The sequence below is a fragment of the Podarcis muralis genome, chromosome 1, assembly GCF_964188315.1.
Source record: "Podarcis muralis chromosome 1, rPodMur119.hap1.1, whole genome shotgun sequence".
NCBI classification, from domain to species: domain Eukaryota; kingdom Metazoa; phylum Chordata; class Lepidosauria; order Squamata; family Lacertidae; genus Podarcis; species Podarcis muralis.
In genome coordinates, this window is record NC_135655.1 from 41,953,484 (window position 1) to 41,980,580 (window position 27,097).

The window sequence follows — 27,097 nt, forward strand, 5'->3', positions numbered from 1 at the left end:
ACAAAGGACAGCTGGACATATAAAAGGCCCCATTAACTTCAGTAGCTTAGGGCCTCATCAAACCCAAATCCGGCCCTGACGAGGCATGTTCTTGACTTGCGTGTTCGCCCCTGCCCGCTGCAACACACTATTTCCCCTTCTTTTTCTCTGTATTGTACTTTAAGATGGTAAGGTCCTCCGGGCAGGGACCTGCTCTTTTGTACGCTGTAAAGCACCACGAACTGCTCGGTCACCGCCCCCGACCCTGCGTCTGCTTACACTGTACATATTCCCAAATGTCTTCTATGGCTCAGATAGAGGGGGTGCTGCTGGGAGCGAAAGTCCTGCAGAAGGCTGCACTGCAAAGCGAGCTCCGTTTAGCCCGCTCTCCTCCCTCTCACGCGACACCCAGAGAGAACTACCGTTCCCATCATGCACCGGCGGATCCGTCATGCTTTGCATTCCCTACCATCCAATGGCAGGCGGGCAGTGTTCGGAGGCAGCCAATAAGGCGGAGCGGGGTCTCGTAAGGGGTGTGCGTGTGTGCGGCGGTTAATATTTGAACGTGGACGGAGGAGAGACTTGCTGAGGAGCCTCGAGAGTTCGGAGCTGGAGCCCGGAGACGCAGCTTTTCTTGGAAGGCGCCTCCCCCCCCGGGCCCAGGCCGTGCGAGAGGCTGAGGTGAGCGGTTGTCGCTCTGCTTTTCCTTTAGCTTAGCCGGTTCTTCTGCGGGGCAGGGAAGCCGAAGGGTGGCGAGTCTCTGCTTTCTCCCTCTTCGTTTGTTTTTGGCGTGGAGCGCCAGTTCTTAAGCGCGCTTCAGCGAGTGGACAAATACGGCGCTAGCAGCAACTGTCCAAGGAACACCGGGGGCGGGGAGGGGCGAGGCTCTTGCTAACCCGTTTGCTCCCGCGAAGGGAATGGCAAGAGCATAAGAACCTACACGCTTCTTTCTCCTCCCACGTTTTTGCTTGCTTGCAGTTGTGACACGCAAGTAGACAATGGAGAGTTGTGTGTGAGAGTGAGCTAGAAGCAGGTGGCAGGCAGAAGCCTGTAAGGGAGAGACATGCCCGATTACTGCTGGAATCCAAGGCTGTGGCAATGGGAGAAGCAAGATCCTCTGGGCTGTGAATGCTGTGAGCCCCTCCATCGTAAGCTCAGGTTGTACAGTCATACCTCGGGTTAGAAGTGCTTCAGGTTGAGCGTTTTCAAGTTATGCTCCGCAGCGACCCGGAAGTACTGGAGCACGTTACTTCCGGGTTTCGCCGCTCGTGCATGCGCAGACGCTCAAAATGACATCATGCGTGGAAACGTCGAAACATGACACACGCTGTCGCATCTTACGTTTTACTCAGGATGCGAATGGGGCTCCAGAACGGATCCCGTTCGCATCCAGAGGTACCACTGTATATATGTGTGTAAATAAGCCATATATCCTAAAGACTATCTCTGCTGTCCCCCATTCTGAGGAAACATGAACCCTGGAACCCCTGGAATCTTGCACCACTCAGATTGGGGTGGCCTGCAACTGTATACTGTCAGGTTGCTAGGAAATATACCAACAAGCTGAATGCCTGCTTTCATTCCACACAAATATCCTCATTGTTTTCATTTCTCCTTATCACTAGGGCTTGTAATCCTGGAGTCGTGCACCTAGGCGCTGTTGCCTTGTGTGCATAAAATACAGTTTACCATGTCTTCGGATGGGAGCGAGTGGGAGCTGAGCAAGGAGAATGTTCAACCTCTTAGGCAAGGACGAGTGATGGCTACCCTACAGGAAGCTCTGGCTCAGCTGGATGTTTCTAGTCATACAGCCATCCAGCAGCAAAAGCGGTGAGCATAGTATGGTTTGTCTCTCTATCCATTAAGGCAGAGGTTTTCAACCTTTTTGAGTCCACTGCCCCCTTGACCAACTACATTCTTTCTGTGACACCCCTGTGGGGCTCAGGAGCCCAGTTATGTCAGCAGTTCCTTCAGCCTCCCACCCTCTCCTCTCCCTTCTCCTTGGGAGTCTTCTGGGCTGCTGCCCCCCCTGCCCCAAAGAGAAATGCCTCCTCATGCCACCCCACAGGGGCCTGGGAAGAGGATGCTCTCAGCCTTAGTGGCTCAACGGAGACTGGCCAAAGGAGAATGTGAGGCCAGCACCTTACATTGATTGGCAGCAGCGGGTGCTACTGGGCCTGCATGGCAGAAAGGCTCTCCTTCAGCACCGGGCACTCAGCTCCTAGACAGGCCTTGCACAATTAAGCACAAGAAAGTCCAGTGCAGCGCCTGCCTGCCTGACCTCTCATTTATCTGTCCATTCCCAACAGCAAAGGCTGGCGGACTGGCTGGCTGGGCTTCCTCACGCACTTGCTTGCTTACTCAGAGGCTACCTCAGCTCCTGGCAACCAGCACCCCCTGGCCAGCCCCAGAGGCACCATTCACCTGAGGAGCTTGTAGCCAGGGCTGCTGCAACAAACAGCCATGCAAGCCTTTGGGAGGCAGAGATATGAAAGGGTATCAGAGGAGGGAGGGACAGAAAGAGGAATGGAGGCCAGTGTTGCCCGTGGCACCCCTGACCATCATTCAAGGCACCCCAGGGTGCCACACCTTTTGGAAACCACTGCTTTAAGGTCTTTGTTTTTAAGTGGCCGTAGATTCAAATAGAAATCAAACATGGCCACCTCTCTGCCTTTGCAGCCTGCAGCTTTTCTTCCAGCTTTGGGCTTACATGATTCCTAACTCTGGCATTTTTTCTTTCTAACAGTTAAAGGAGGCCCACCCATTTGCCCTCTGGCACAGTCACTCCCCTTGTTCTCTTAAGGATCCATAGGGCCATTACCAGGCTGACCTGGCTATTCCAGCAATTGAATCTGCGCTGGATCCAGGAACTTCATATTTACATAGGCTACTATAAGCCAGCTATAAGAAGCTATCTTGTATTCATTCAGACAATTGGTCAATCTAGTTCAGTATTGTCTCCTTCAACTTTCAGTGATTTTTGATCTGAATTTTCCTAGCCCTGCTACCTGAGATCCAAATGGCACAAGTTAGTCAAGTAAAACATTGTCTGTTCTCCTCAAAATAGTATTTCAAACAAGCTAGTCACTATTATAAACCTAGAATCTTTACTACCTTTGAAAAAGAATTTTCCAAAATGTGGTATCTTGCTACTCAAATACTTTGTATATAGTGAGGAAAAGTAGACTTAACTGAGGAAAAACCTCTGATGCTAATTTTTAAATTATGCTAAGAAATGGTAAATATATATTTCTAGCTACTTAAGTATTGATTACTTTAATTCCAGGGAATTTGAATCTGAAATTCGCTTTTATAATGGAGATGATCCACTGGATGTTTGGGACAGGTAAGCTTTTGTGAAGGGGGGGGGGCATTATTGGTTTGTTGTGGGGGGGTTATTTGTTCTTGTTTTTATTTATTTTGTATTTATATCCTGAGGTCTTCAGATGATTGATGGATAAAATAATAATAATAATAAAATGAGAACATGGGCAATTCTCAAATAGAGGTGTCATTTCCTTGTGCTCATAATTGTTCTGATATCTCTAGGTATATTAAATGGACAGAACAAACCTTTCCTCAAGGTGGTAAAGAGAGCAACCTTTCTGCTGTTTTGGAGAGAGCTGTTAAAGCACTGAATGAGCAGCAGAGATACTACCAAGACCCCCGCTATCTCAGTCTCTGGCTTAAATTTGTGAGTGATAGATATATTATTTGAATTTTCTCATGTGTATTCTGTTTCAGCTTGCTGAGCTCTAAGCCTTGTCAGACTGTAGTAGGTTACTTTATGCTCTGAACATCAGTAAGTTTCATTGACTTTCTTATTCCGTCACAGAAGTTATTGTACTTCATGAGTTTTCTTGAGGCAGTTAACTCCACATGAACTGTCTCCATTTATGGGAGGATGTGTGCATTCATTTGCACTGGCTAATTCTTGCCCATGATGAAATCACACACGTGCCACAGCAAAAAAGTTAGATTTCATGGGTGGGGGAGGAGGAGAATCTAACCTTTACCTAGTTGATCCTCTCCTCTGAATCATCCAACCGTATCATGTTTGGACTTACTTAGTTTTCCAAAAGAGTTTAATACTAATAGGACATGTCTCTTGTACTGCATCTATTACAATATCAAAACCGTACGTCTCAAAACTGATGACAATGCCATGAGACAGGCTAGATGCTAAGCAACTATTTGCATATTACTTTCACAAAATATGGCAAGTGCAAAAATACTGTTTTACATATGCTGCAGTATTCTTCAAGAGGTAATGTAACCCTTAACAATAAATACAGAAATACTTGGAACAGCACTTAGTGTGGATTCAAACGCTTTTATCCTGAGTCCCAGATTGGGAAGAAGGCAGGAAAATATATTATTATTATATTTGTAATATTTATAATTTATAACAACATAAAATGTAATAATAAACTGAGAAGGAGCCCTGATTAAGCAGGTGGTTTATATATATTATACATTTGTTGTTGATTGTTAATCACCTTTGAAATATGTCTCAAGACAATGCACACAATATAATACAAATGGCTTAAGAACAGTACAAAAAATAACAGCAGATGAATTAGAAAATAAGGAGATGCCCATGGCAGGGACTTCTTGACTCAACTGGGGAAGCTTGTCAGAATAAAAATGCCTTCAATTGTTTCTTGAAAGTGTAGTAGATAGTGATCACCTGCCATATCTCAATAGGAATGCTGCTCCACAGAACAGGGGCAGATACACTGAAAGCCCTGCTCCTAATTAGTGTGGAGCAGGCTTCTGATCTCTTTGGGACCTTTAGGAGAAACTCTCACACTATATAAGGGAAATGGTGATCTCTTAAAAAACTGTAGGTGCCAAGTAGAGTCTTAAGAAGCATTCTTCCTCTCTCTCCATCCAGGAAGGGATGCTTGCTATGTCATGTGTGAATTATCTAAAAACTAAGCATGTTTCTTGCTTTAGAAACATTGTTTTAACCATATGTAAATATAACCGTATTAATTTCTACTTGATTACAATAAAACCTCTAAGCAGCTTACAAAAAATAAAAATATTAAAATAACAAATAAGCCAAAAAAAGAGAAAAGACTAAGGGCTAATGATTTGAATTTAAAATTGCTTCTCATGTTTTGATGAGGGCCAGTTTGAATGTTGAACACAGGTCAGACTGAGCACTGTTTAGTATCCTGGTGATCATGCTTATCACAGAATGAGAGTGAACAGCTTAAAGAACACTTCATTCTCCCATAGTCCAATGTCTCTGAGACCCCCAAGGACTAGAAGTGTGCTTTGTTTTGTTCCATATTGCTGCAGAGCATTGCAAGTTGATGAAGTCTAGAATGTTGGATAAAAGCTCTGAAAAAGAACATTTGTACCTCCCCCTTTTGATACAACAAAGCCTTACTTTTCTATTGCATTTTGCAGGGTAGCTGTTGTAGTGAACCACTGGACCTATATAGCTATATGTACAGCCAAGGGATAGGCAAATCCCTGGCACAACTCTACATCACTTGGGCCGAGGAACTTGAGGCAAGAGGGAATTACCAGAAAGCTGACTTGATATTCCAGGATGGGTTGCAGTTCAAAGCTGAGCCTTTAGATAAACTAGAGTCCCATCACAGGTAACCTATCACAAGAGAGACTGGGCCTGTGGGAATACGGAAAGCAACCCCCCCCCAAAAAAAAACCCCTAGTAATGTCGTTTACACTGCAAAGAACTTGCTACTTCTGTGTCTAGGCAGTTCCAGGCCCGTGTGTCTCGACAGGCCTTGCAAGATCTAGAAGATGCTGATGGGGAAGAGGAGTTGGGTGCTCTTGCTTCTGAACCCCAAAGAGCTACACTGGCAGAACTGAAGGGAAGAGGAAAGAAAATGGTGAAAGCGCCAATCAGCCGTGTAGGAAATGCTTTGAAGCGTAAGTGGAGCTTGGCTATGTTAGAAACAATTAGTCTCACATGTGAACAATGAACACTTACCTTTAACCTCAGTGTCATCTTCTAGTTCCAAGCCAAGAACAGAGACTCCATAATTCATCTCAGCAAGCATCACATCGCCCAGGCTTTGCCATATTTGATGAGAACAGAGCTGTAGCTCCTAGAGCTGAGGTTCCTGCACTTGTACCACAGCCATGGGTTGTACCGCCAGCAGTAAAGGCTAAGGAGAATGAACTGCAGGCAGGACCTTGGAACACAGGCAGGGTAAGGAAAAAGGGTGAATCTTCCCACTACAGTTGGAACGTATTGGGTGCCTATGTAGGAATATCTCTTTTTTTTAATAAAATTTATTTTTCAAAGTTATAACAAAACATATTTTCCAAAAACATATCCTTACCCCCCCCCCGTTTTTCCTCCCCCCCTCCCCCCCACAAAACCCATCCTCCCACCCCACCCCCCGACTTCCCTCAGTTCCAGTTTTTGGTTTCTCCAATAACACTATTTTCTGCATGTTACAGAATTGTGTAGATCTTCAAACTGTTTAGTTAATTATTATCAGTAAAAAAAATTGTGAATGTTTATTCAAAACCTGCCAAGGAGTCCAGTTCGCTTTGTTGCGTCTTCAAATACTTCGTAAAAGGTTCCCATTCATCCTTAAAGTCACAGTTATCCTTGTCCCGTAACCTATATGTCAATTTTGCCAGTTCTGCATAGTCCATCAATTTTTCTTGCCATGATTCTTTAGTTGGGGTTTCTTCAATCTTCCATCCTTGTGCTACCAGAACTCTCGCGGCCGTTGTCGCGTACATGAAGATGTTTTTCAACTTTTTTGGCAGGTCTTTCCCCACAATCCCCAACAAAAAAGCCTCAGGTTTATTTAACAAATGTTAAATGGAAGATTTTCTTCAATTCATTGTATATCATTTCCCAATTTTTTTTAATTACTTTACAATCCCACCACATATGATAAAATGTTCCCTCCTTTTCCTTACACTTCCAACATATATTTGAACTAGTTTTGTACATTTTCCCTAACTGCACTGGTGTTGTGTACCATCTGTACATCATCTTCATGTAATTCTCCTTCAATAGGGAACAATCTGTAAATTTTAAGTCAGTTTTCCATAATTTAACCCAATCTTCCATCATAATGTTGTGACTGTAGGAATATCTTTCAAAAGTAAATGCTTACTTTGAGAGTGGGGAATTCACCTTCGCTTTCTTAATGTTAATCTTGGGCTCAGTCTAAAACTAAAGCTCTTTTCTCTCTGACTATTTCAGACCATTCAAAGTTTTTGGACTGAGTATTTCCTGTCTTAATGTCCTGGTAGTTAAATCTATCTTCAAGTCCATTTTCATACAGCACTGGTTAGCATGCATAAACCAGGTAGCATCAGATGTTTTAACCTTGGGTGTGGGATACCTCCTGGGCTTCTGGAGAATCTGCAGCTCCTGGTTATTCACTCTCTAGGCCTTAGATGGGATATATAAACGCTTTCCTAAATGCTTTGCCATTCATCCTTGGACGAGAAATGCATTGTTTTGCATAAGAGGAAATGTGGGGAAACGAAATTTGTTCTATAGGAGGCAAAACCCAAGGTATACTTTGCGGCTTGGATCAGAAGGTTGAAGTCATGGTTTTAACTTCAAAGTAGTGGGTTCTACACAGGGACAGAAAAGGCTCTTGCCTTGTATTTAGCTTTGATTTATCTTACTATAATGAACTAATGAAGAAGAAATTTCAGTCTCTAGTGATATTACTTCCCAGGTTTTATATTTAGGTACTCTTAAGGAATGCTCGCTGGGACGCGGGTGGCGCTGTGGGTTAAACCACAGAGCCTAGGACTTGCTGATTGAAAGGTTGGCGGTTCAAATCCCCGCGATGGGGTGAGCTAAATAAATAGGGACTGCTCTCCAGCGGGAAGGTAACCGGCGTTTCCATGTGCTGCACTGGTGCTGGCTTGCCAGCTGCGGCTTAGTCACGCTGGCCACGTGACCCGGAAGCTGTCTTCGGACAAGCGCCGGCTCCTGGTCTCTTGAGCGAGATGAGCGCGCAACCCCAGAGTCGGTCACGACTGGACCTGTTGGTCAGGGGTACCTTTACCTTTACTTAAGGAATGCTCGCAGGGCTGATATGGTGCACTTTTTTTGTAAAGGGCTATCTGATGGAAGCTCCTGCCAACCTAGCAGTTTGAAAGCACATCAAAGTGCAAGTAGATAAATAGGTACCGCTCCGGTGGGGAGGTAAATGGCGTTTCTGTGCGCTGCTCTGGTTCACCAGAAGAAGCTTAGTCATGCTGGCCACATGACCTGGAAGCTGTCTGCGGACAAACGCCGGTTCCCTTGGCCGGTAAAGCGAGATGAGTGCCACAACCCCAGAATCGGTCATGACTGGACTTAACCGTCAGGGTTCCCTTTATCTGATGGAAGTATCTAAAAGGCCACTATGACAGACTGGTGTGGTCATATTGAACATACTGATACTGGTTATCTTTCCCTTTAGCGTCCTCGGAACAATTTGGATTCTGCTACTGTCTCCCCTGCTGTAGTCCCCAGCTTTACTCCATATGTTGAAGAGTCTGCACAACAACAAACAATGTAGGTTTTATGCCTTTGTATAATAAAAACAAACTCAGTATTAACTAATGTTCAATCTTATGGGTTAGGGAAGGCCAGGACAAAAGTATGTCTTTACAAGATGTCGAAAGCAACTGAAGATGCTTCATGCATGGTAAAGAGATGCAGGACAAATAGCAGGAAAATGCCTGAACCTGGGTAACACACCCACTCAGAGATATTCTGTAGAGCGCTATGATTAAATGATCATATGGGGAAATAAATGAGTTTATAGGTTTATAAAGGCACAGGCAGTCTCACAGGTAATCTGACCCCAAGTTGTTGAGGGCTCTCGTGTGATAGTAACAAGACTTTGAACATGGCCCAGTAGGCAGTTGACTTCCAGTGCAATTCCTTCTGGTATAATCTCAACTTGACCACAGCATTCTGCATCAGCCACAGCTCCTGGATGAGTTACCCAACTCTGATGTTATCCATGCTTGAATCACAATGGCAAGTTATCCCTGTCCAGAAAAGGACATGGTTGGTGTAGCAACTTATATTGATTGATGTTCCTTTCCCTAGAAGTTACGTTGGCTTTCATTGACAAGGATAGTTTTAGAACACCACTACCACCCCACAAACACCCCCCTGTTATTTCTGAGGGAGTGCCTGGAACTGGGAACCACTTCCCAAAGAGTCTTCCTCTTAACAGAATTCTGTTTCAACTTGCTGGTCTGCATCTAGCTCATCTCTGCATCCAGGACCAGTTCAAAACAGTCACACCCTCTCCTGATTCAAATGTTGCAGAGAAAGAGCTGGATGTCATCAGCTTATGCTCCTAATGAGTGTTCCTAGCTGCTTCAAATAGGTCTTAAATTGCATTGGGGACATAATAGCACCCTGTAGCATCCCACATAACAACTGCAAGGGCATGGCTGCATAATCCCCATTAACTGAAGTAGAACACTGAAACGCAAACACAGTGCCACCAACCCTCTGCTCACAGGGACAGTTCAGGAGGATACTGTGACCAACAGTATCAGTAGCTGCTGAGAGATCAAGCAAGAGCAAGTGTTGCACTTGTCCTGTCCCTCTCACAAAGAAGGGCATTTATCAGGATGACCAAGACAGATTTTGACCTTAAATTGCTCCTGAACACATAGTAAAATTTTAGTTTATAATTTGATTCGTATGAAGTTGAGTATGTTGCTATACCATATCACCATTTCCTCCTTTTGGTTTCAAACATTTGCTTGTTGAACATGACAGTAACTTCCCTGGGATATTTGTGTTAACATAGTTGGCAGTTTTAAATACCAAAATTACAACCCTGTTTACTTGTTCCATTGCATAATCCCATACCCATTAGATAGAGGGCTCGTCCTAATAGTTTGCACTTAAGTACCTGGTCCGATCCTCACTCTTGCTTCATACTTCCCTCCTTAGGACTCCTTGTAAAATAGAGTCCAGCATAAACTGTGTACTAAGCACTTGGAAGCCTGGAAAGGAGGAGGATCCCCTACATCGTGTACAAAGCCATCAACAGGATGGCCAGGAGAAGAAAGAAAAGCCAATGTATTGTAAAGAGAAAGTGTATGCTGGAGTGGAGGAGTTTTCCTTGGAGGAGATCAGAGCTGAAATCTACCGACAGAAAGCAAAAAAGAGAAGAGACGGTATCTATTAGAAACGGGCAAAATCTTCCAGTGTTGCTTAATGTTAGTCAGAAAATGTATAGATTTCCAGAGCCTGCGCTAGTTTCTTAGAAAGAAATTGGTTGAAAAGCACTTTTGGATCATGTTACAAGTCAAGGAAATGCTTTCATCATCAAATACTCTATTTCTTCAAAGAATTCTCGTCCTGTAGATTATTTTTCTAAGCTGGGCAGAGTGCACTGTAGTGTCCTGCCTTGTTTGCTAGTAAGCCCTTCTGTGTAAGTCTATGCCTTGGGGCAATCCTCTTTCTAAACAAAAAAACAGAGATGGAAGGTGAGTTAGTCAAGGAAGAACAAAGTATGTTCCCCCTTTCTCTTTACTCTAGAATACTCAATGTGTAAATGCCTTACGGTATTTATTTGTTCAGCAACCTTGTTTGTGTAGGATCATTTCAGCCTTCAGTTCAGTTTCCCTCTCCTCTGAGAAATGTATTTCAACTTAGTCAACAACAGAGTTCCACTGCATGTTGCAGGTGGTAGGAAATAAACTTGACATGGGACTAGTGTCCATTTTCTTTTCTTTTGGTGGGAGCCTTGTGTTTTAGATGTGCAGTCCCTTTCCCACCCCAACAGGGTAACCTGGGAAAATGGTTGGGACTATACATGGTCTTTCTAGCTATACTTCTATTGTGGAGAATATGTCGTGATTTATTACCTTCTTTCATACAGAGGAACTACAGGCCTTAGCACAGAAAAAAGCTGAGTTACAAAGGAAGATTGAGGAGTTGGAGAAGATGGGGAGAGAGCAGCAAGGAAATGATAAGCAGAGATCATGTGCACAGGTAATATCCCACCTTAATTTCTGGTAGGCTATTTGTTTGCAGTGGCCATTCTAGAGCATATGGGACGTAATTTGGAGTATGGTTTGTGAGCAGATTGCTCTCTTCAACTATTTCAGCAAGTAGTGGAGCAGGAGCCTGCAGGTGTGCCTTCTGACAAGGCAGAGGCTGAGATTCTGAAGCATCCTTTAAAGGAAAGACAGCTCTCTCTGGCAGATGATGAAGCATTTGTTGAAGAATGCCCTTCAGATGTTTTTTCATTGAAAAGGTAAAGTGGGAGTTGGCTCTGGAGAAAAGAAAATTCCTTTTTTAAATTGTCAGATATTTAAATGATATGCCAGTTCAAAATATGTTTCAGAGTGGTGTGGGGTGGCTTACTATATTGTCTATATTGTGATCTAAACGGTGCCCTGTATTTTTTTTTAATCCAATGCTTTCTTTATAGCAATCTTGATCTGGTTGGAAATGTTCCACAGGAGAAATCAAGTTCTAGTGGTAAGTTTTGTTCATAGGCTCCTGCTTGAAGGAAGTCTCTTGACTTTCCTCCTATATGTTCAATAAAACCACTTAGAGGTTTTAGTTACAATTAAGCAGTATGCACACTCTGTTAAATGACTGAGGCTAATTTTAATCATTTGAGGAGCAGCAGGAGGGGGCAATGGGCAGTGCGTGTCTGCCTACTTGTTTTTGAGGTTTTTCTTTACCCTGATGGAATAGAATCTGTGACTGCCTCTAATCTTTCTTTCTCATTTCCCCCTACTTCTCAGTTCCCCCCTGTCACTTGATCCCTATGTCTACTTATGCTTAATCTCTTTTGGGTGACCAATATTTGACTAATTATTGATACTTAATAATTGTCTGAAGCCTTGCTTGCTCTTTGACTCTGGGCCTACCGCTTTGGGGTGTGACCCTGGAAGGCTTTTCTATAAGGCAGTCTGGCCCTGGACCCGCAGAAGTCAGCAACCCATCTCTTCTTTCCAGTATTGTTCCTTCCTGCTTTACATTGCTTTGATCCATCCTCACCCTCACAAAAACAAAGCAGCAAGCAAAAATGAAAACTTGAAAGTTGCTGGTCACAGTAGAACAGCTTGTTTTACTCAGATGAAAATGAGTGCAAATACATGAAATGATAAAGTTGGTTTCTCATTTGACAAGAGGAAGTCTCCCTTAGCTCAAATGCATTTTGTAGATTAACTGTAGGAGCTAGCATGTTTATCTAAATTATTTAACAGAAGTGTACAATTTACAGTTTTAAAAACAAAACCCATTTTGGTTTTTTAAAAAATCTATTCCTAGCCACTGTGAGATCCGCAAAACTGTAAGCATGTGACGTAAGTTAGGCCAAGAGAACATCTAGTCTGAGTTCATCATGTTACTCTGTCTTGCAACCTTTTCACCAATCAGGACAGTAGATTCTATGTGTGTTCATTTTCCCCTAACTACATTTCCTTATTCTCCCCCTTTTAGTTGCTAGACTTGCCATTTTCCTTTTGTATGTCAGTGTCATAGGAAGAACCTCTGGTCTTTCCTGCACAGAAAGCTCTAAACCTTTACAACAAACAGAATGTAAAATGGCTGAAACAGTTGCATTCCTTCACACACGTGTTGCTTTGAGAAATTCTTTAGTGGATACCATGTGCCTCCTGCTAAAGGTTTTCATCCTCATTGTTATAGTGGAACTTGCTGGTGAGCTAGATCATCAGCTGATGTGAAGAGGGGCTACTGGAGTTGGCTGATTGCACTGCACCTTTGCAATGTGTTCAGTAAAAAGTATATTCTCAAATAACTCCAAACAGCTTTTAAAGTCTATTGGCTCTTCTCTCCACAGATTTTGAGATTCCTTCTGCAGTGAATCCTTTGACATTTTCTATATTTGTTGAGGAATCTGCATCAGAAAATGCAAGTACCAGGTAACTGTGTGTAACTAATTTCTCAGCAGGAGACAGAGTGATCTCAATTTTGTTTTACAAGCATTCTATGTTGGGATCAATTTCATGATCAAGAAAATTCATTGATCTTTCTTTATGCTATAATAATAATAATAATAATAATAATAATAATAATAATAATAATAAAATATATATATATATATATATATATATATATATATATATATATATATATATATATATATATATTTATACTCCACCCTCCCCAGCCAGAGCCGGGCTCAGGGCGGCTAACACCAATAAAATTACAATAAAACATAAGAGGAGGGGGGAACAAACAAATAAACAAACAAAAACCAGTTTATTAAAATACGGATTATACCACCTATGATTTTTTTAAAATGTACGTGTAGAGCTGTATTTGTACAGTACATTTGTAATCCTGTAACCCAGAAGAAAATGAATGCAAGTGGTGAAATTCTTGAATGGAATGAATTGGCATTCAAAGTCAACCTGTTCATATATTTGTTTTTTCCTTTAGTCTTTCTATTGGCCCTCCAGTGGTACGTTCCAGACGAGTTCTTGCTGTTCGCAAACCTTCAGAAAGTATAACTGCGAAGGAAAATATATCCCCTGAAAATTTTGTAAGTTTTTCATAACTTGGAGTCATTGAGATCTATGTAGAATATCCTGTTACCTCTTGAATAAAGGCATAGGCATGAACACTTGTGGCATCTTGTCTCTAAGGACCACTTCACACATTGACCAAAGTGTATGTATGTATGCACTGCTTACCTTTAAATATATGTCACCCATCATGTGTGAAGGATCTATTGTGTTAAATCAGTTTCACACCAGTGTAGACTTGTGGAGGGTGGAATGGGACAACTCTGAGCTGGGTCAGACCACTAAACCAATTTTGTCTGGCCTCCAGCAACCCTATGAGAGTATAAGTGTGGGAGATAAATTTTAACAGTTTTAAAGATAATTCTGTTTCCACACTTTAATAATAATGTTCTGATTTCAGTAGCCTAGGCATTCCCAAGGTAAAGCTCTTATTTCTTGAAGTTGCTGCTGCTGACTTTGTGAAGGGACTGGTTTGTCTAGCGCAGGGGTCAGCAAACCTTTTCAGCAGGGGGCCGGTCCACTGTCTCTCAGATCTTGTGGGTGGCCGGATTATATTTTTTTGAGGGGGGAATGAACAAATTCCTATGCCCCACAAATAACCCAGAGATGCATTTTAAATAAAAGCACACATTCTACTCATGTAAAAACACACTGATTCCTGGACCGTCTGCGAGCTGGATTTAGAAGGCGATTGGGCCAGATCCGGCCCCCGGGCCTTAGTTTGCCTACCCACAGTCTTGCGTAATTCCTTCTGGCTTTCAGGACTAGTATCTGAGAAGAGCATGTCCCCTGAGAAAACCAAAATTGATACCCCCTGACTTAAGACATATGGGTGACCTAATTCAGACTCCATCCTAAGGATGTTTGTTTTAAGAATGTTCAGATGTTTAGCTGTTTGTGTGTTGCCTATAAAACCCTTGTTCTGATGCCCCTTGTGGCAGACTTTCGTAACTGGTGATTTGGCTAGAACAACCATGTTAAGTTGAGGTCTGCCCTATTGCATAGCTGCAATAAACTTTGGGTCCCTCCTGGATGCTGGACTTGAATTAATTTTCTTGGTTCTATGTTTCATTTAGAAGGTGGTCTCTCACCTGGGTAATGAGCAAAGTGGTGTAGAAGTAAATTCTTACCATAGATGTACCTGCATGCTGTTCAGTAGGTAGATTTTTTGGGGGGACAAAATTTCTGAAAACAAAAAATACCTTTTGGTGGTGGCTATTATGTGTTTCTCTCTAGGCTGAACTCAATGGAATCGAACCGTTGAATGAAGATGCAATTCTCACAAGCTCGTATAAGAACAAAACCCTTTGTCCTAATCCTGAAGACACCTGTGACTTTGTTAGAGCTGCCCACCTGGCATCAACCCCTTTCCATGGGACAACAGAACAGAGAAATCAGCTTGATGACAAGCTTGAAGACAAACCAAAGGAGGAACATCCAGAATCTAAGCCTATATCTCTGAGCCAGCAGACAATTCTTAGTGAAAATCAATACGCTGAGGCCCTCTCTACGAAGAAGCTGAGGTACCTGAAGCGGATTCAGCGGGCTTCATGTGGTTTTATCTGGGGTGGGACACATGTCTGCCTTGCCTTCATATACTAGGAACTGCATGATTCAGTGTTCCATGGTGGCTCAAATTTTTCAGTGGCCCTCTTTGCCTACTGGCAACCATGCAAGCTGCAGCATGGAGACATTCTTCCTATATACTAAGATATTGCTTACTGTTTCACTCTCATTACACATCTATTTTTTTTTTGGCCTGTAATGCCTTTTTCTCTCTCTGATTCTTTTCCAAAAACAACTTCATTTTCTGTGGGTCCTGTGAGAATTTTGAAAGCTTTAACGGATTTATGATACTGAAAACTCAGTCTGCTTTGATGCTATTTCACCTCCAGGTTTGTATCAAAAATGTGGCAAGGAGCATGGGTGATGAGTGCACAATCTTGAGGCCCACTCCCAAAATAATCCTGGGCAGGATCCTGGGGTGAAATAGCTTCTGAACAGGTTCCAAGTAGGACAATTTGGTATGAATATTGAAGCACCTGTTAATATTTTCTTTAAAAATTGAACTAGTTCAATTTTTGGTTTGTTTGGTTGTTGTTGTTGTTTTGCTTTTGTTGTTTTTAAGGGATGGCATCCAATTTCGTTGCACTTGTGCAATGTTGCACTTGTGTAATGACAATAAAGAATCTATTCTATTCTATTCTATTCTATTCATTTCTATTTATGCTTTATATCGGGTGGCCAACTCCCGAGGTACTGCGGTCTACTTTCAGAATTAAAATCTGACAGTGATCTACCCCCGGTTTTTTTGGGTTCTGGTAAAAGTTGTTGACTTTTTTTATGCCCATTTAGTTGGGGTTCTGTTTGGGGAGGGGAGACTTTTAAGGGGGAATGGGATTAGTTGCCAACCAAAACAGCACTGTGAAAGCGTTTTGCCTCGCAGCAAAAACTCCATCTTCCGTTACAGATATCAGGAGAAAATCCAGGCAGGGGAGAGGGGCCGGGGCCAGGTGCTCTTAGGCAAAAGCAAAGGAAAATGAGCCCACGATCGATTGCAACCTCCTGGGGATCGAGCAGTCAATCCCGATCAACCTATTGGACATTCCTGCTTTATATGATGCTTTTGAAACTTCTTTTCATTAAAGGGATAGGATCTTAAACTGTTGCATTATGAATTGTCAAGGGAGTCTGAATAAATCTGTCAGATGCAAATCTTAATATCTTTCCCCAATTATGTATAGCCCAATTATGGAGGCAAGTCAGGAAGATACCATTTCTTCAGCATCTTCAGCGTCTTCATATTCCCCTACACATATCTCCACCATTAAATTTCAACAAATCCCAGAGAAGCTGGAGTTGGGTCATACCTCAACTGATGAACTTGTCAGTGATGTTGAAAATGGCTCTAGTGAGTATGCTGCTGATGACTTGCTTTCTTCCTCCAGGTTCTTTATAAATTACCATGGGGAGTGGGTGGTGTTGTGGTCTAAACCACTGAGCCCCTTGGGGTTGTCGATCGGAAGGACGGCAGTTCAGATCCAACCAATGGGGTGAGCTCCCGTTGCTCTGTCCCAGCTTTCTGCCAACCTAACAGTTCAAAAGCATACCAGTGCAAATAGATAAAAAGGTACCACTGTGGTGGGAAGGTAAATGGTGTTTCTATGCTATCTGGCGTCTGTCACGGTGTTCTGTTGCAGCAGAAGTGGTTTAGTCATGCTGGCCACATGACCCAGAAAGCTGTCTGTGGACAAATGCTGGCTCCCTTGGCTTGAAAAGTGAGATGAGCAGCGCACCCCATAGTCGCCTTTGGCTGGACTTAACCGTCAGGGGTCCTTTACCTTTTAACCTTTAGCTTGATTAATGACCGATGGAACAATAAGTATTTTTATCTTAATGATTGACAGTGTTTGGTATGGGGTGTATCCTACCCCTTTATCAAATGACAGTGAAAAATCCGCTAAAGCTAGTAGTGTAAGCAGAGGTTAAAAGAGAAGTGATCTTAAGTGTTAAGGCAGAAAAAGCAGAACTGATTCTAGAACAAAAATGTTTAAATTGCTTGAATGATTGAATTTTGAGAATGTATTAGGAAATAAAAGAAATACTTATATCTTCAATGGGGAGAGATGCCCATGCAGTCCTTATCAATAGCTGTAACTTGTAACTGATAGTTTTGCTTGTTTGCCTGTTTTAGATTACTCTCCTGACAGCCTGTGGAATGCCGAGCAGCGCAAACAACTGTTGCAACCCCTTCCAGACTTGTTGACAAAGTCTCCTGACTTTAAACTGGAGGCTCAGCCTATGCCTTGGATGGAGCTAGGAAAAGAAATTTGTATTGGTAAAGATGATTAGATCTTTTGTTATGCTAGAATTCTTCTGAGCAGCCTAAAACCTATAGCCTAGCTTGCACATGCTGTTTCTGATTTCTTTTTATTTGAAATATAAAAAATGCGCACACACAAACTCTCAAACCAGTATGCTTTATTTTCCCACCTAGTTCACCTTGCTTGGTCTCATAATGCTGCGGTGTGGAAGAATAGTCAGTAAACTTTGTAGTACAGTAGTACCTCGGGTTAAGTATTTAATTTGTTCCGGAGGTCCGTTCTTAACCTGAAACTGTTCTTAACCTGAAGCACCACTTTAGCTAATGGGGCCTCCTGCTGCCGCTGCGCCGCTGGAGAACGATTTCTGTTCTTATCCTGAAGCAAAGTTCTTAACCTGAAGCGCTATTTCTGGGTTAGCGGAGTCTGTAAACTGAAGCGTATGTAACCTGAAGTGTATGTAACCTGAGGTACCACTGTATTATGAATACCGTATTTTTCACTCCATAAGACGCACCTAGTTTTTAGAGGAGGAAAGCCCCATTTTGGGGGGGGGATCAGCTCACAGTTGTGCAGCTTCTTTTGCAAAGGGGAAAAGCCCCCCTTTTTGAGGATCAGCTCAAAGTTGTTGAGCTTACTTTGCAAAGGGAAAAAATCCTGTTTTTATGGGGTTCAACTCAGTTCTGCAGCTTCTTTAGGAAAGGAAAGGGAGCCGTTTCTACAGTTTCCAGACAGATAATCTAATCAGCCAGTCACATGTCGCTGGGGAAACAAACAAGCCTCCGTCTGCAGAACATTCAACAATGGATGCCTGGGCAAGGGGGCAGGGCCAGAAAGGGAGCCAGGAATCGACCACACATTTGCTCCATAAGACGCACAGACATTTCTCTTTACTTTTTAGGAGGAAAAAAGTGTGTCTTATGGAGCAAAAAATATGGTATTTCTTAAGCCCAGCTTGTGGTATCTTGAATGGGATTACTTATTTGCTTGAACTAGTATTTTGTTGTGTAACACTAGCAGCCTTGTACTTGGCATTGCTCAGAAATTCTAAGAAATACCAAAACTAGTACAGTTTTAAAAGGTGAAGCCTCCAGCTTCACGCAAAATTGTCTAATTGTATCCAAGCAGACAAAAGCCTACACTTTGAGCTTAGGAACCAAAATGCAAAGTTTGGTTACAATATCTTAAGAGGTATCCAAAGGCATAGAGAACACTTGGGCCATTTTCCAAAATACATAGTAGATAAGCAAAGCGAGCTGTAGCTGTCCGAATTAATTAAAAAATATATGACAGCACCTGTCAATTCTGGGCAGGAATTTGATGTCATGGTAAGACAATTTATGTCAGGGAAAGCATTTTGGCTTGCCAGATGTAACGCCCCCCCCCCATCTCCACATGCAGTTCTGTAGGTTCCTTCCCCTCCCCAAAGCCTTTTTTTTTGGGGGGGGGAGCCACATTGTGCAAGTGGAAGTCCTTGCACAGTGCTTCTGCTGGTGGGACTCTTTGGTTGACTCTTGTCCATTGTGAGGCAGTGATTGAAAAACATGTTATTTGCAAATTTGTAGAAAGGGGTGGATGATCTTATCCATGATTCACACTTCAGGTTTGAAAACATTAAAGCCAACAGAAGTCAGCTTTCTTAAATTTTAATTATCTATATTGTAGAATGTTCTCTCCAGAGATTGTTTTCAACATGTGGTGGTCATGATTACTTCAGTCTTAAAATGCTGTTTCAACAGGGGGTGTGAAATACTCTATCACTCAGGAGCATCTGATCAGTGAAGGTGACAAGCTGTTTTCTGCTGTAGCAACCAGCTGTGCAGATGAAGACTCAAATACAGTTTTAATAAAGGTACATAAGTGTCCTCCTTATAGTTCACCCAACTCCACAGTATCTTCACTACTCCTTTATCAAACCCCTTCATATTTTTGCTTGACTTGCGTTGGGGCCCTCTTATTTCTGTTCTGAAGAGCTAGATACCTCATATTTCAATTTGTTGAAATCTCCAAGGTAGCTCCCAAATTAGGAACAAAAATACACAATAAAATGTTGCTGTGTTGATATTATAAAGTATCTTAAATTTACAACAGCATAAAAGCAGAAAGGCACCATAAAACCAACTTTGAAATGTAAGGGCATAGCCTATCCAAAGAGCAGCAGTTATAAAAAATCATAAGTTCAGTTCAGCTAATAGCATGTGAGAATAAAACTGTATTAACCTGGTGTCCATAACTGAGACTTCATACCAGTTGAAGTTTTCTTGGGAAGGGACTTCAACAACACAGGTTTTATAGTGGAGAAGGTCTTATCCTTGATCACCTATGGTTAATGTGTTTGGTTCCTTTTCTTTTTTTCTTGACTTCTTGGGGTTTTATAATGTTTAAATGATATACTATTTCTGCCATGTGCTGTTTTTACTAGTTATTATCTTATATTTAATATTCTGAATGGGCTCTATCATGCTGTTGAAGGCTTGCTTGTTCCAGACATTATTGGTAGTGGGGTGTGTGGAAAACAGCTTTTAGCAGTTCAATTTAAATAAGCAGTATAATATAACTTTACTTTTCATTCAGCTGGGTGAGAGTCTTGATGAAGATTGCAAGTTTTAATGAGGAGTCCTCATGTTTTGATTTCTCTTTTTGTTTACCCTATTCTTGCATCTTCATGAAGGGGAACATTCTAATTCAGAACAAAATAAAAAAATTCCTTCCAGTAGCACCTTAGAGACCAACTAAGTTTGTTATTGGTATGAGCTTTTGTGTCCATGCACACTTCTTCAGGTCCTTTATAACTTTCCTGTAAGATGTTTAGTTTGGGATGGGCCACTTTGCATTCACATCTCTTTCACACTGCTTTGGTGGAGCTGTGCTGTGTTATCCAATATAAGTTGTATTGGCAGTAATTCTAGAGCACATTGTAAGCATGGATGTCGTTGGGTGAGATGACAGTATAAAAATGGCCTTCCTAGTTATGCTGTGAGGCCTGTCATGTCAGCTCAAGATTATAATATGCTGCATAGAGGCTGCCATCCAGCACAGAAGTTATCTGGATTCTGTGTGAACAATCATTTAGGTCAACTGTGCAGTTTCAACTATAGGTATTTTTATTTTCCTTCTGTTTAGGTGCATTCAGAACCTCTGCCATGGGACTTCTATATCACGCTGCAACTCCAAGAGCGTCTAGGGACTGAGTTTGATCAGAGCTTTAATGCAAACTGCTCTTGTTTCTTATACCACAATGGCTGTGTGACTCTGCACAAGGGGATAAATGATTTTACTGTCCAGGTCAGTGTGGATAACCCTAGTATGATGGGCAGAGTTGAGGTGCATATTGAAAATGAGTCTCAAAATGTTGGTTCCACTTATCCTTCTCCATGTGGCCATGTGAGCATAGACACAACCATGTGAAGAAACGTTTACTATGAACTAGGCAGTGCATAGACAGAGCTGGAAGCCATCTTCTCTAGTTTTCCCCACCAAGTGATTATAGGAGTCCCCCATATCCCTACCATAACTAAGCTGGAGGAACTGCAGTAACAGCATACAGTAGTCTTCTGTTTATCCCTGCCTCCAATTGCTTCCCCGTCTCCCGTCACCTCCCATTTGCCTTTGTTTAAAGTGTAAGTCTGCTGTGGTTGGGCAGAAAGTCACCTCATTATTTGCATCAAGTATGATGTGCAACTTGGATGGTGCCACATAAATAAATCCCTGAGTTTACAGTTTGCATCTTCAAGCAATACAGTGCAGGAAAAAGCCAAGCAGGACTTGCATGTGAGAATCAATCCTAAGGTGCGGGTGATATATGCATCTTCTTGGCCTTGTTTTCTGGCACTCTGAGATTTTCCATGCTTGTTATCTAGAGCAGGGGTCAGCAACCTTTTTCAGCCATGGGCCGGTCCACCGTCCCTCAGACCATGTGGTGGGCCGGACTATATTTTTTGGGGGGGGATGAACGAATTCCTATGCCCCACAAATAACCCAGAGATGCATTTTAAATAAAAGCACACCTTCTACTCATGTAAAAACACCAGGCAGGCCCCACAAATAACCCAGAGATGCATTTTAAATAAAAGGACACATTCTACTCATGTAAAAACACGCTGATTCCTGGACCGTCCGTGGGCTGGATTGAGAAGGCAATTGGGCCGCATCCTGCCCAAGGCCCTTAGGTTGCCTACCCCTGATCTAGAGTATGACTGTAACCCCAATTGTACCAAAGCACATTGCTACAGTGTTGAGTGGTGCCCGAGTCATATAGTTAATAATGCAGATCCCTCTGCCCCCAGCTAGTAGAATGCTGATGCTTATGCATGAACTCAAACGCTTCCAGTATAACTTGTGCTAAATGGTTTAAAGTACATGTTTCTGTTTAAATGATCCATCCAGAGTCTTGGTCATATAAATGCGGAAAAGTACAAGAGACTTGTTTTATCAGTGTGATCACTTGGTTGAGTAAGGGGGAGCCAATTTTGAGTCCTTATAATACACATTACGCTTGCTATTTTCTATGTTTTGACAAAAATCACCCTCTTCAAGCCCAATAGGTTCCCACCTATGATCAAATGTACCTGCTTGGACCATGATGGCATAGTACTGTAATAGATTATGTTGCTCTTTCCTTCTCAGGATATGATTCATACCCTGCCCCAAGAAGCAGTCGTGTGGATTGTCAACAATCTTCTAGAAGTGGTGGAGAAATTACACAGAGTGGAGATAGTCCATGGAAATCTGCATCCAAGGACACTATTCTTGGGAGACAGGTTGGCTGCTCCTTTCCAGTGACCCCATACCCCACGCCTTGGGCTTTGTGCTTTCTAAAGTTAATCCTGAATTGATACAAGTCATTTGGATCGGGGTGGGTGGGAGGAGAAGGTGTTCAGATGGCTGGAATTTTAAATGTCGGATGTTTGTTTTGTACTAGTGCTGTGAGTTAATAGAATATGCAGAGTATTTATTAATATTATTATTAATATACTGTATCATTACAGTATCATAATTTAGAAAGTTGCTGCTAGTAAATTAAAGCTTTGTTGATTCTATTTTTGTCCTACCTTTCTTTGAGGCTTCTAAGCTGCTTGTTGACCTGGCTGAATCTTTCAGTAGCCTTTGATGGTCTTGATCATAAATATATAGCTATACTATGCGCTTACTTCTACAAGTACCCTGGGGATGTTGGCTTTCAAACGTAGGAATTGTAGCAGAAATGGTCCTATACTGGTTGATGCCAACAGAGGGTGAGATTCTGATTATTCTAAAGTCTGTAATGATGTGTTCTTATAGGGAAAAAGCTAATGTTGGTTAAGTGTACTTGCACTAATGCAGTGGGACTTCTTCCTTCAACTCCTTCTCCCAAACCTCTGGAGAAGATTTTGCGGGGCAAATAAGGGGACAGAAGGAGAAGGAGCAGAAACGTGTTTTTAATCCACAGTAATTCTACACTGAGAACTACAATAGAATAATTTGCTGTTAGTGTAAATTCCTTTTAGTACCAGTCCTTAAGACAAACACTAGAGGGAGTTAGCAGCATAGCGAAGTGCAAGTGCAATGGAGCATGCAAGAAACTTGTGTCCACAAATCTTTCCTCAGAATTTGCAATCCGAATGCTGTTCCTGAAACCAGCAGTGCTCTGAAAATAGTGGATTTCTCCCACAGCTTAGACCTGCAGCTGCAGCCAGCAGTGAATTCACTAAAAAGTTTTCCAATAGCTCAGACCCAGAACGGGAAACAGATCCTTGATGAAAAATCACTTCCTCACCAGGTGAATACATTTATCTGTAGAAAAAGCATTACTGATAGCCCTTGGTCATTATGAAAAATCAGATGTGCTGACCTTTTATGTAGGTGGCATGTAGTCTGGATTTGTGGAGCTGTTTGCACAAACCATGCAAGACTTTCTGACATGGGAACACCCCTTTCACCTTAGTCTTCATTTCATTTATTGGCTAAAAGAAGGTGGCAGCCTACTTCTCCTGTTGTTTTATTCCCATGTCAGCTAATTGCCACTATTTGCTTTTTTATATTTAATTTGAAAGAATTGTTTTCTAAAAAAATAAAATTCTTGCATCACTTACTGGAAGACCCCATGATGACATATCATAGAAGCTGATAATGGTATTTCTGGAGTAGTTTTCAAATTGTTTTACTGTGCAACTTAAATGATGATGGGTGTTAAAACTGCAAGTGAGGACAGTACCAAGTCTGACTAATGATGTTGTGATTTTAGGTGGACTTGCTTGGCATTGCAGACACAATACATCTAATATTGTTTGGGGAGCCCATGAAAGTTTATCAAGAGAAAGGCCACTGGAAAACTATGAGAGACTTATCTCAGTAAGTATTAGACTATTAGTTCTATCTCCTCTATTAGACTATTAGTTCTATCTCCTCTATTGACTGGTTCTGATTCATAGTTGTAGAAGTGATAACGTCTGCCAGCATGTTTGAGTTAGGGCTACATGTATTGATCAGTTGATGAACAGAGCAAATTGGAGGCTCCATCTGCACTGTATAGTTAACGTAATAACATACCACTTTAAACAGCAATGGCTTCTCCAAAGAACACTGGGAAGTGTGGTTAAGGGTGCTAAGAGTTGTTAGGAGATCCCTATTCCCCAACTAGTTATATTGTAAAGTGGTGAGGGATGCTAACAGGTCTTGAGGGAGGAGAAAGGATACTAATGTAGCTGTGCAACTGAATTACAAGCCAGTTTAATGTTTGATTTTCTGGAGCAAATTTATATCCACACCACTGCTACATTCTGGTTCAGGAATGGCCAACATCTTTAACTTGGAAGCCAAGGTGTCAGAGGCCAGACATCATCAGCTGTGATACCATTGCTTCTTTGTTTCCCAATGCCCTATACCCAGGGATGGGAACCTGTGGCCCTCCAGATGATAGATTCTGACTCCTTTAGCCTCAGCCAATATGGCCAATGCTGAGGGATGATGTGTTGGAGATCTTAGGTGAGATACCCCCAAGGTGGAAGTTGCCCCCAGTTCTAGTCACCACATAAAGATAGCTTAAGGTCCAAAATTGTTAACCAGTATAGAAGATAAAGCTTCAGTTTTGAACGTTGCTGTATACATACAGTTCGTAGGCTTTGCAGATACATCTATATGCAAGTAGGAAATATTTCTTTGCTCCAGCAATTCAAGACATAACACAGACTCCGACTCATAGACAGCACTCACTGACTCGCCTTACTTATAAAGATGGCACTGGGCCATTGCCATAGTAAACTGACTTGGCTGACCTGGCACCTGCTGACATATCTCAGACATGGAATGATATGTGTTTTAGATCTGTAGTATACCAATCTTTTCTCTGAAGGAGGAATGTTAGCTTTTTGTAGACTGGGCTGACTGACTGATGGGAATTGCAGTGCAGAACATCCATAGGGTATCAGAATGGTGAAGGCTGCCCAAGAGAGTGGTCTGCTGTGCAATGTTTACCAATTAACTTATCCTGTCTCTTCATTATATTTTGCTTTTAATCCCCTACATAAGTAGAATCAAGGGGGTATATAGATGGTTGATGCAAATTGATGCCTTTCCTTTTTGCTGTCAGCCATCCTGGCAATTCCTGTTTAAGTCTGTTCCAATGCAGAAGAAAATCTGTGGCACTTTATGTGTTCTAAAGAGTTGGAACAAAGCTGCCTTTTTATAGCCATCTGCTTTTATAGATGGGCTTAATATAGATAGTTTTACATCAGCAGCCGTTCTTCATGGAGCTGGCTCATGGTGTGGGTGTGATGGGTTTGCAAGGAGCAGTATATTCAGCGCTTTCTTACGTTGATTGGAAGGTTCAGAATATTGCAGAAAAAGAGATACCTTTGCCAAAAGTGTTTGTGTATGTATGCAGGAACTCCTTGTTCCTGTTCTTAAATTGAATCTTAAATTACGTAGATAGAAGATTTCCAGATAGGCAAAACTGACTAAGGTGTTTCAGTTAACCCTTAACACTCTGTCTAGGCAAGCCTGGTTCCCTAAAATACAGATACTAATCACATTTGCACTACATGGGGTTTGCAGGTGCTGGTGTTGTTACGCTTTTTGTTTCAACTTGTTTCATTCCTGGTTCTTGGATGAGGTTTTTCTTGAGAGCTGATAGGAGGAATGCTTTAGGTCAGGGATGAGGAAGCTGTAACCTTCCAGATGTTGTTGGACATCAACCCCAGCCAGCATGACCAATGATCAGGGATGATGAGAGTTGTAGCCCAACACTTCTGGAGCGTTCATAGGTTCCCCATTCCTACTTGAAGTGCCACAGAACTCTCACATGCAGAATTCGATTTCTTGTGCAAAGGTTTATACTGAATGTTACCATGTCCTCAAAGATTTCCAGTGCTGCTGTTTAAGCAGGAAAGCTGTAGGCTGACAAAGTTGAGTGACCAAATATCAACTAATATTTGCTAAATTGTACTCCGTGCAAAAGAGTTTAGATTGTTGGATTAAGTGCAACTATATTTTCCATTTTAAGGGGGGGTGGTCAATACTTGCATATACTATCTATGAAATTAGAAAGGATGCCTGTAGCATTAAAGTAAGAACTAACTTTCTAAAGAGCACTATAGTATATAGACCATTGCTTTTGAAACGTGGCCGAATATTAGTAACCAGACTTAAAGTTCAAATTCCATTACACAATGCGCATATCTTATAAGCAAGTCTGAATTCTGTTGCACTACTCTGAGTACATATCTTGAATTAATGAAGCATGTGAATGCAAATGTGGTGTTGCCTTTTTTAGCCAGTGAAAATTAATACAGTATGGTTCTTGTACAACCAGTACACTTTTTTTTAAAAAAAACGTTGGTTAACCGGTAAAAGGTGCATTGCAAGAGGCAAGAGCTGCAGTAAATGTATACCTCCTTGTAGTTATTTGTCTTCAACTGGGCCTGTCCTTTGGGAAACAAACTGAATGAATCAATATGGCATAAGGAAGCAAACAGTAAAGAGTGCGCAAGTTTTTCAGTTTGTAGTTCTGTATTAGTTACTGGCAACTAGCTGGTTTTTAGTCCCAGGTGAACTGCAGTAAATTTCAAATATGCCACATCCAGTCAGTGTACAGTTTACAGTATTACTGTAAATTATGTTCTAAAATTTGTGTTAAAAGTTGTAGGCTAGAAATTTAATAATTTTATCTACTCTTAACTATGGACTCAAAATACCCTTTTCAGTGAAAATTGAGAGATTGACATATAAGCAAGAATCCTCAAGCATCCATGTGTGTGACATTCTGAATGAAAATTGCTTTCCTTTGGTTTTAGGTCTGCTGGCAGTGACTTGTGGAGTAAATTCTTTGAAAGAATTCTAAACGCAAAAGGCGAGTCTACTGTGCCTCTGCTGAGAGAGCTAAGACAAGAACTGACTGCTGCATTTCACAGTTCTTCCTCAGTGATCCCTCGGCAAAGCTGGAACCTCTTCTGACTTAGAGGAAATACCCTTCTAAGACCACCCAGTTTTTCTACACCCCTCCTTGCTTCACCCTCCCCCACCCCAAGCACAAGTGAGAGTTCTTGCTTGGTCTTCTTTTACTTGAGGTGTATAAACAGTTGAAATACTGCTTGCATTTATTTCTTCATGTAAAAGATGCCTTACTTACATGTACAGTTCGTCTATTCTTTGGAGGTACCTCTCTGTGCCACATTAAAAGCTTCCTTGTGTACAGCTGCTAAAATGTCTGTTAAATATCGTTTCATGGCAGCCTGAATTCTTTATCCTTGCATTCTTATAAATACGTGGCCTGTTCTGTCCACTCCTTGTAAACACGTTTCAATAAAACTACGTTGTGCTCACCTGTA

General features: G+C 41.9%; 1 protein-coding gene across 1 annotated transcript; it reads left to right on the forward strand.

Moving 5' to 3' along the window:
• The first annotated feature begins 519 nt into the window (after positions 1-519).
• BUB1B (BUB1 mitotic checkpoint serine/threonine kinase B) lies at positions 520-27,097 on the forward strand. Its single transcript, XM_028722267.2, has 23 exons — positions 520-660; positions 1,605-1,809; positions 3,266-3,325; positions 3,529-3,673; positions 5,401-5,597; positions 5,714-5,889; positions 5,976-6,172; positions 8,412-8,506; positions 9,914-10,140; positions 10,848-10,960; positions 11,077-11,225; positions 11,403-11,452; positions 12,786-12,867; positions 13,388-13,490; positions 14,710-14,996; positions 16,218-16,384; positions 17,168-17,311; positions 19,034-19,146; positions 20,418-20,579; positions 21,921-22,054; positions 22,881-23,052; positions 23,518-23,624; positions 26,564-27,097. The coding sequence occupies exons 2-23, from the start codon at positions 1,670-1,672 to the stop codon at positions 26,721-26,723; spliced, it is 3,180 nt and encodes a 1,059-aa protein (XP_028578100.2). The 5' UTR covers positions 520-660; positions 1,605-1,669; the 3' UTR covers positions 26,724-27,097.

Excerpts from the sequence above, each read along its gene's own strand:
- BUB1B (XM_028722267.2), top strand. The coding sequence starts at position 1,670 with ATGTCTTCGGATGGGAGCGAGTGGGAGCTGAGCAAGGAGAATGTTCAA. Across the intron at positions 5,890-5,975 it reads TGTAGGAAATGCTTTGAAGC|TTCCAAGCCAAGAACAGAGA; the intron begins GTAAGTGGAGCT and ends GTCATCTTCTAG. Across the intron at positions 17,312-19,033 it reads AGGAAAAGAAATTTGTATTG|GGGGTGTGAAATACTCTATC; the intron begins GTAAAGATGATT and ends CTGTTTCAACAG.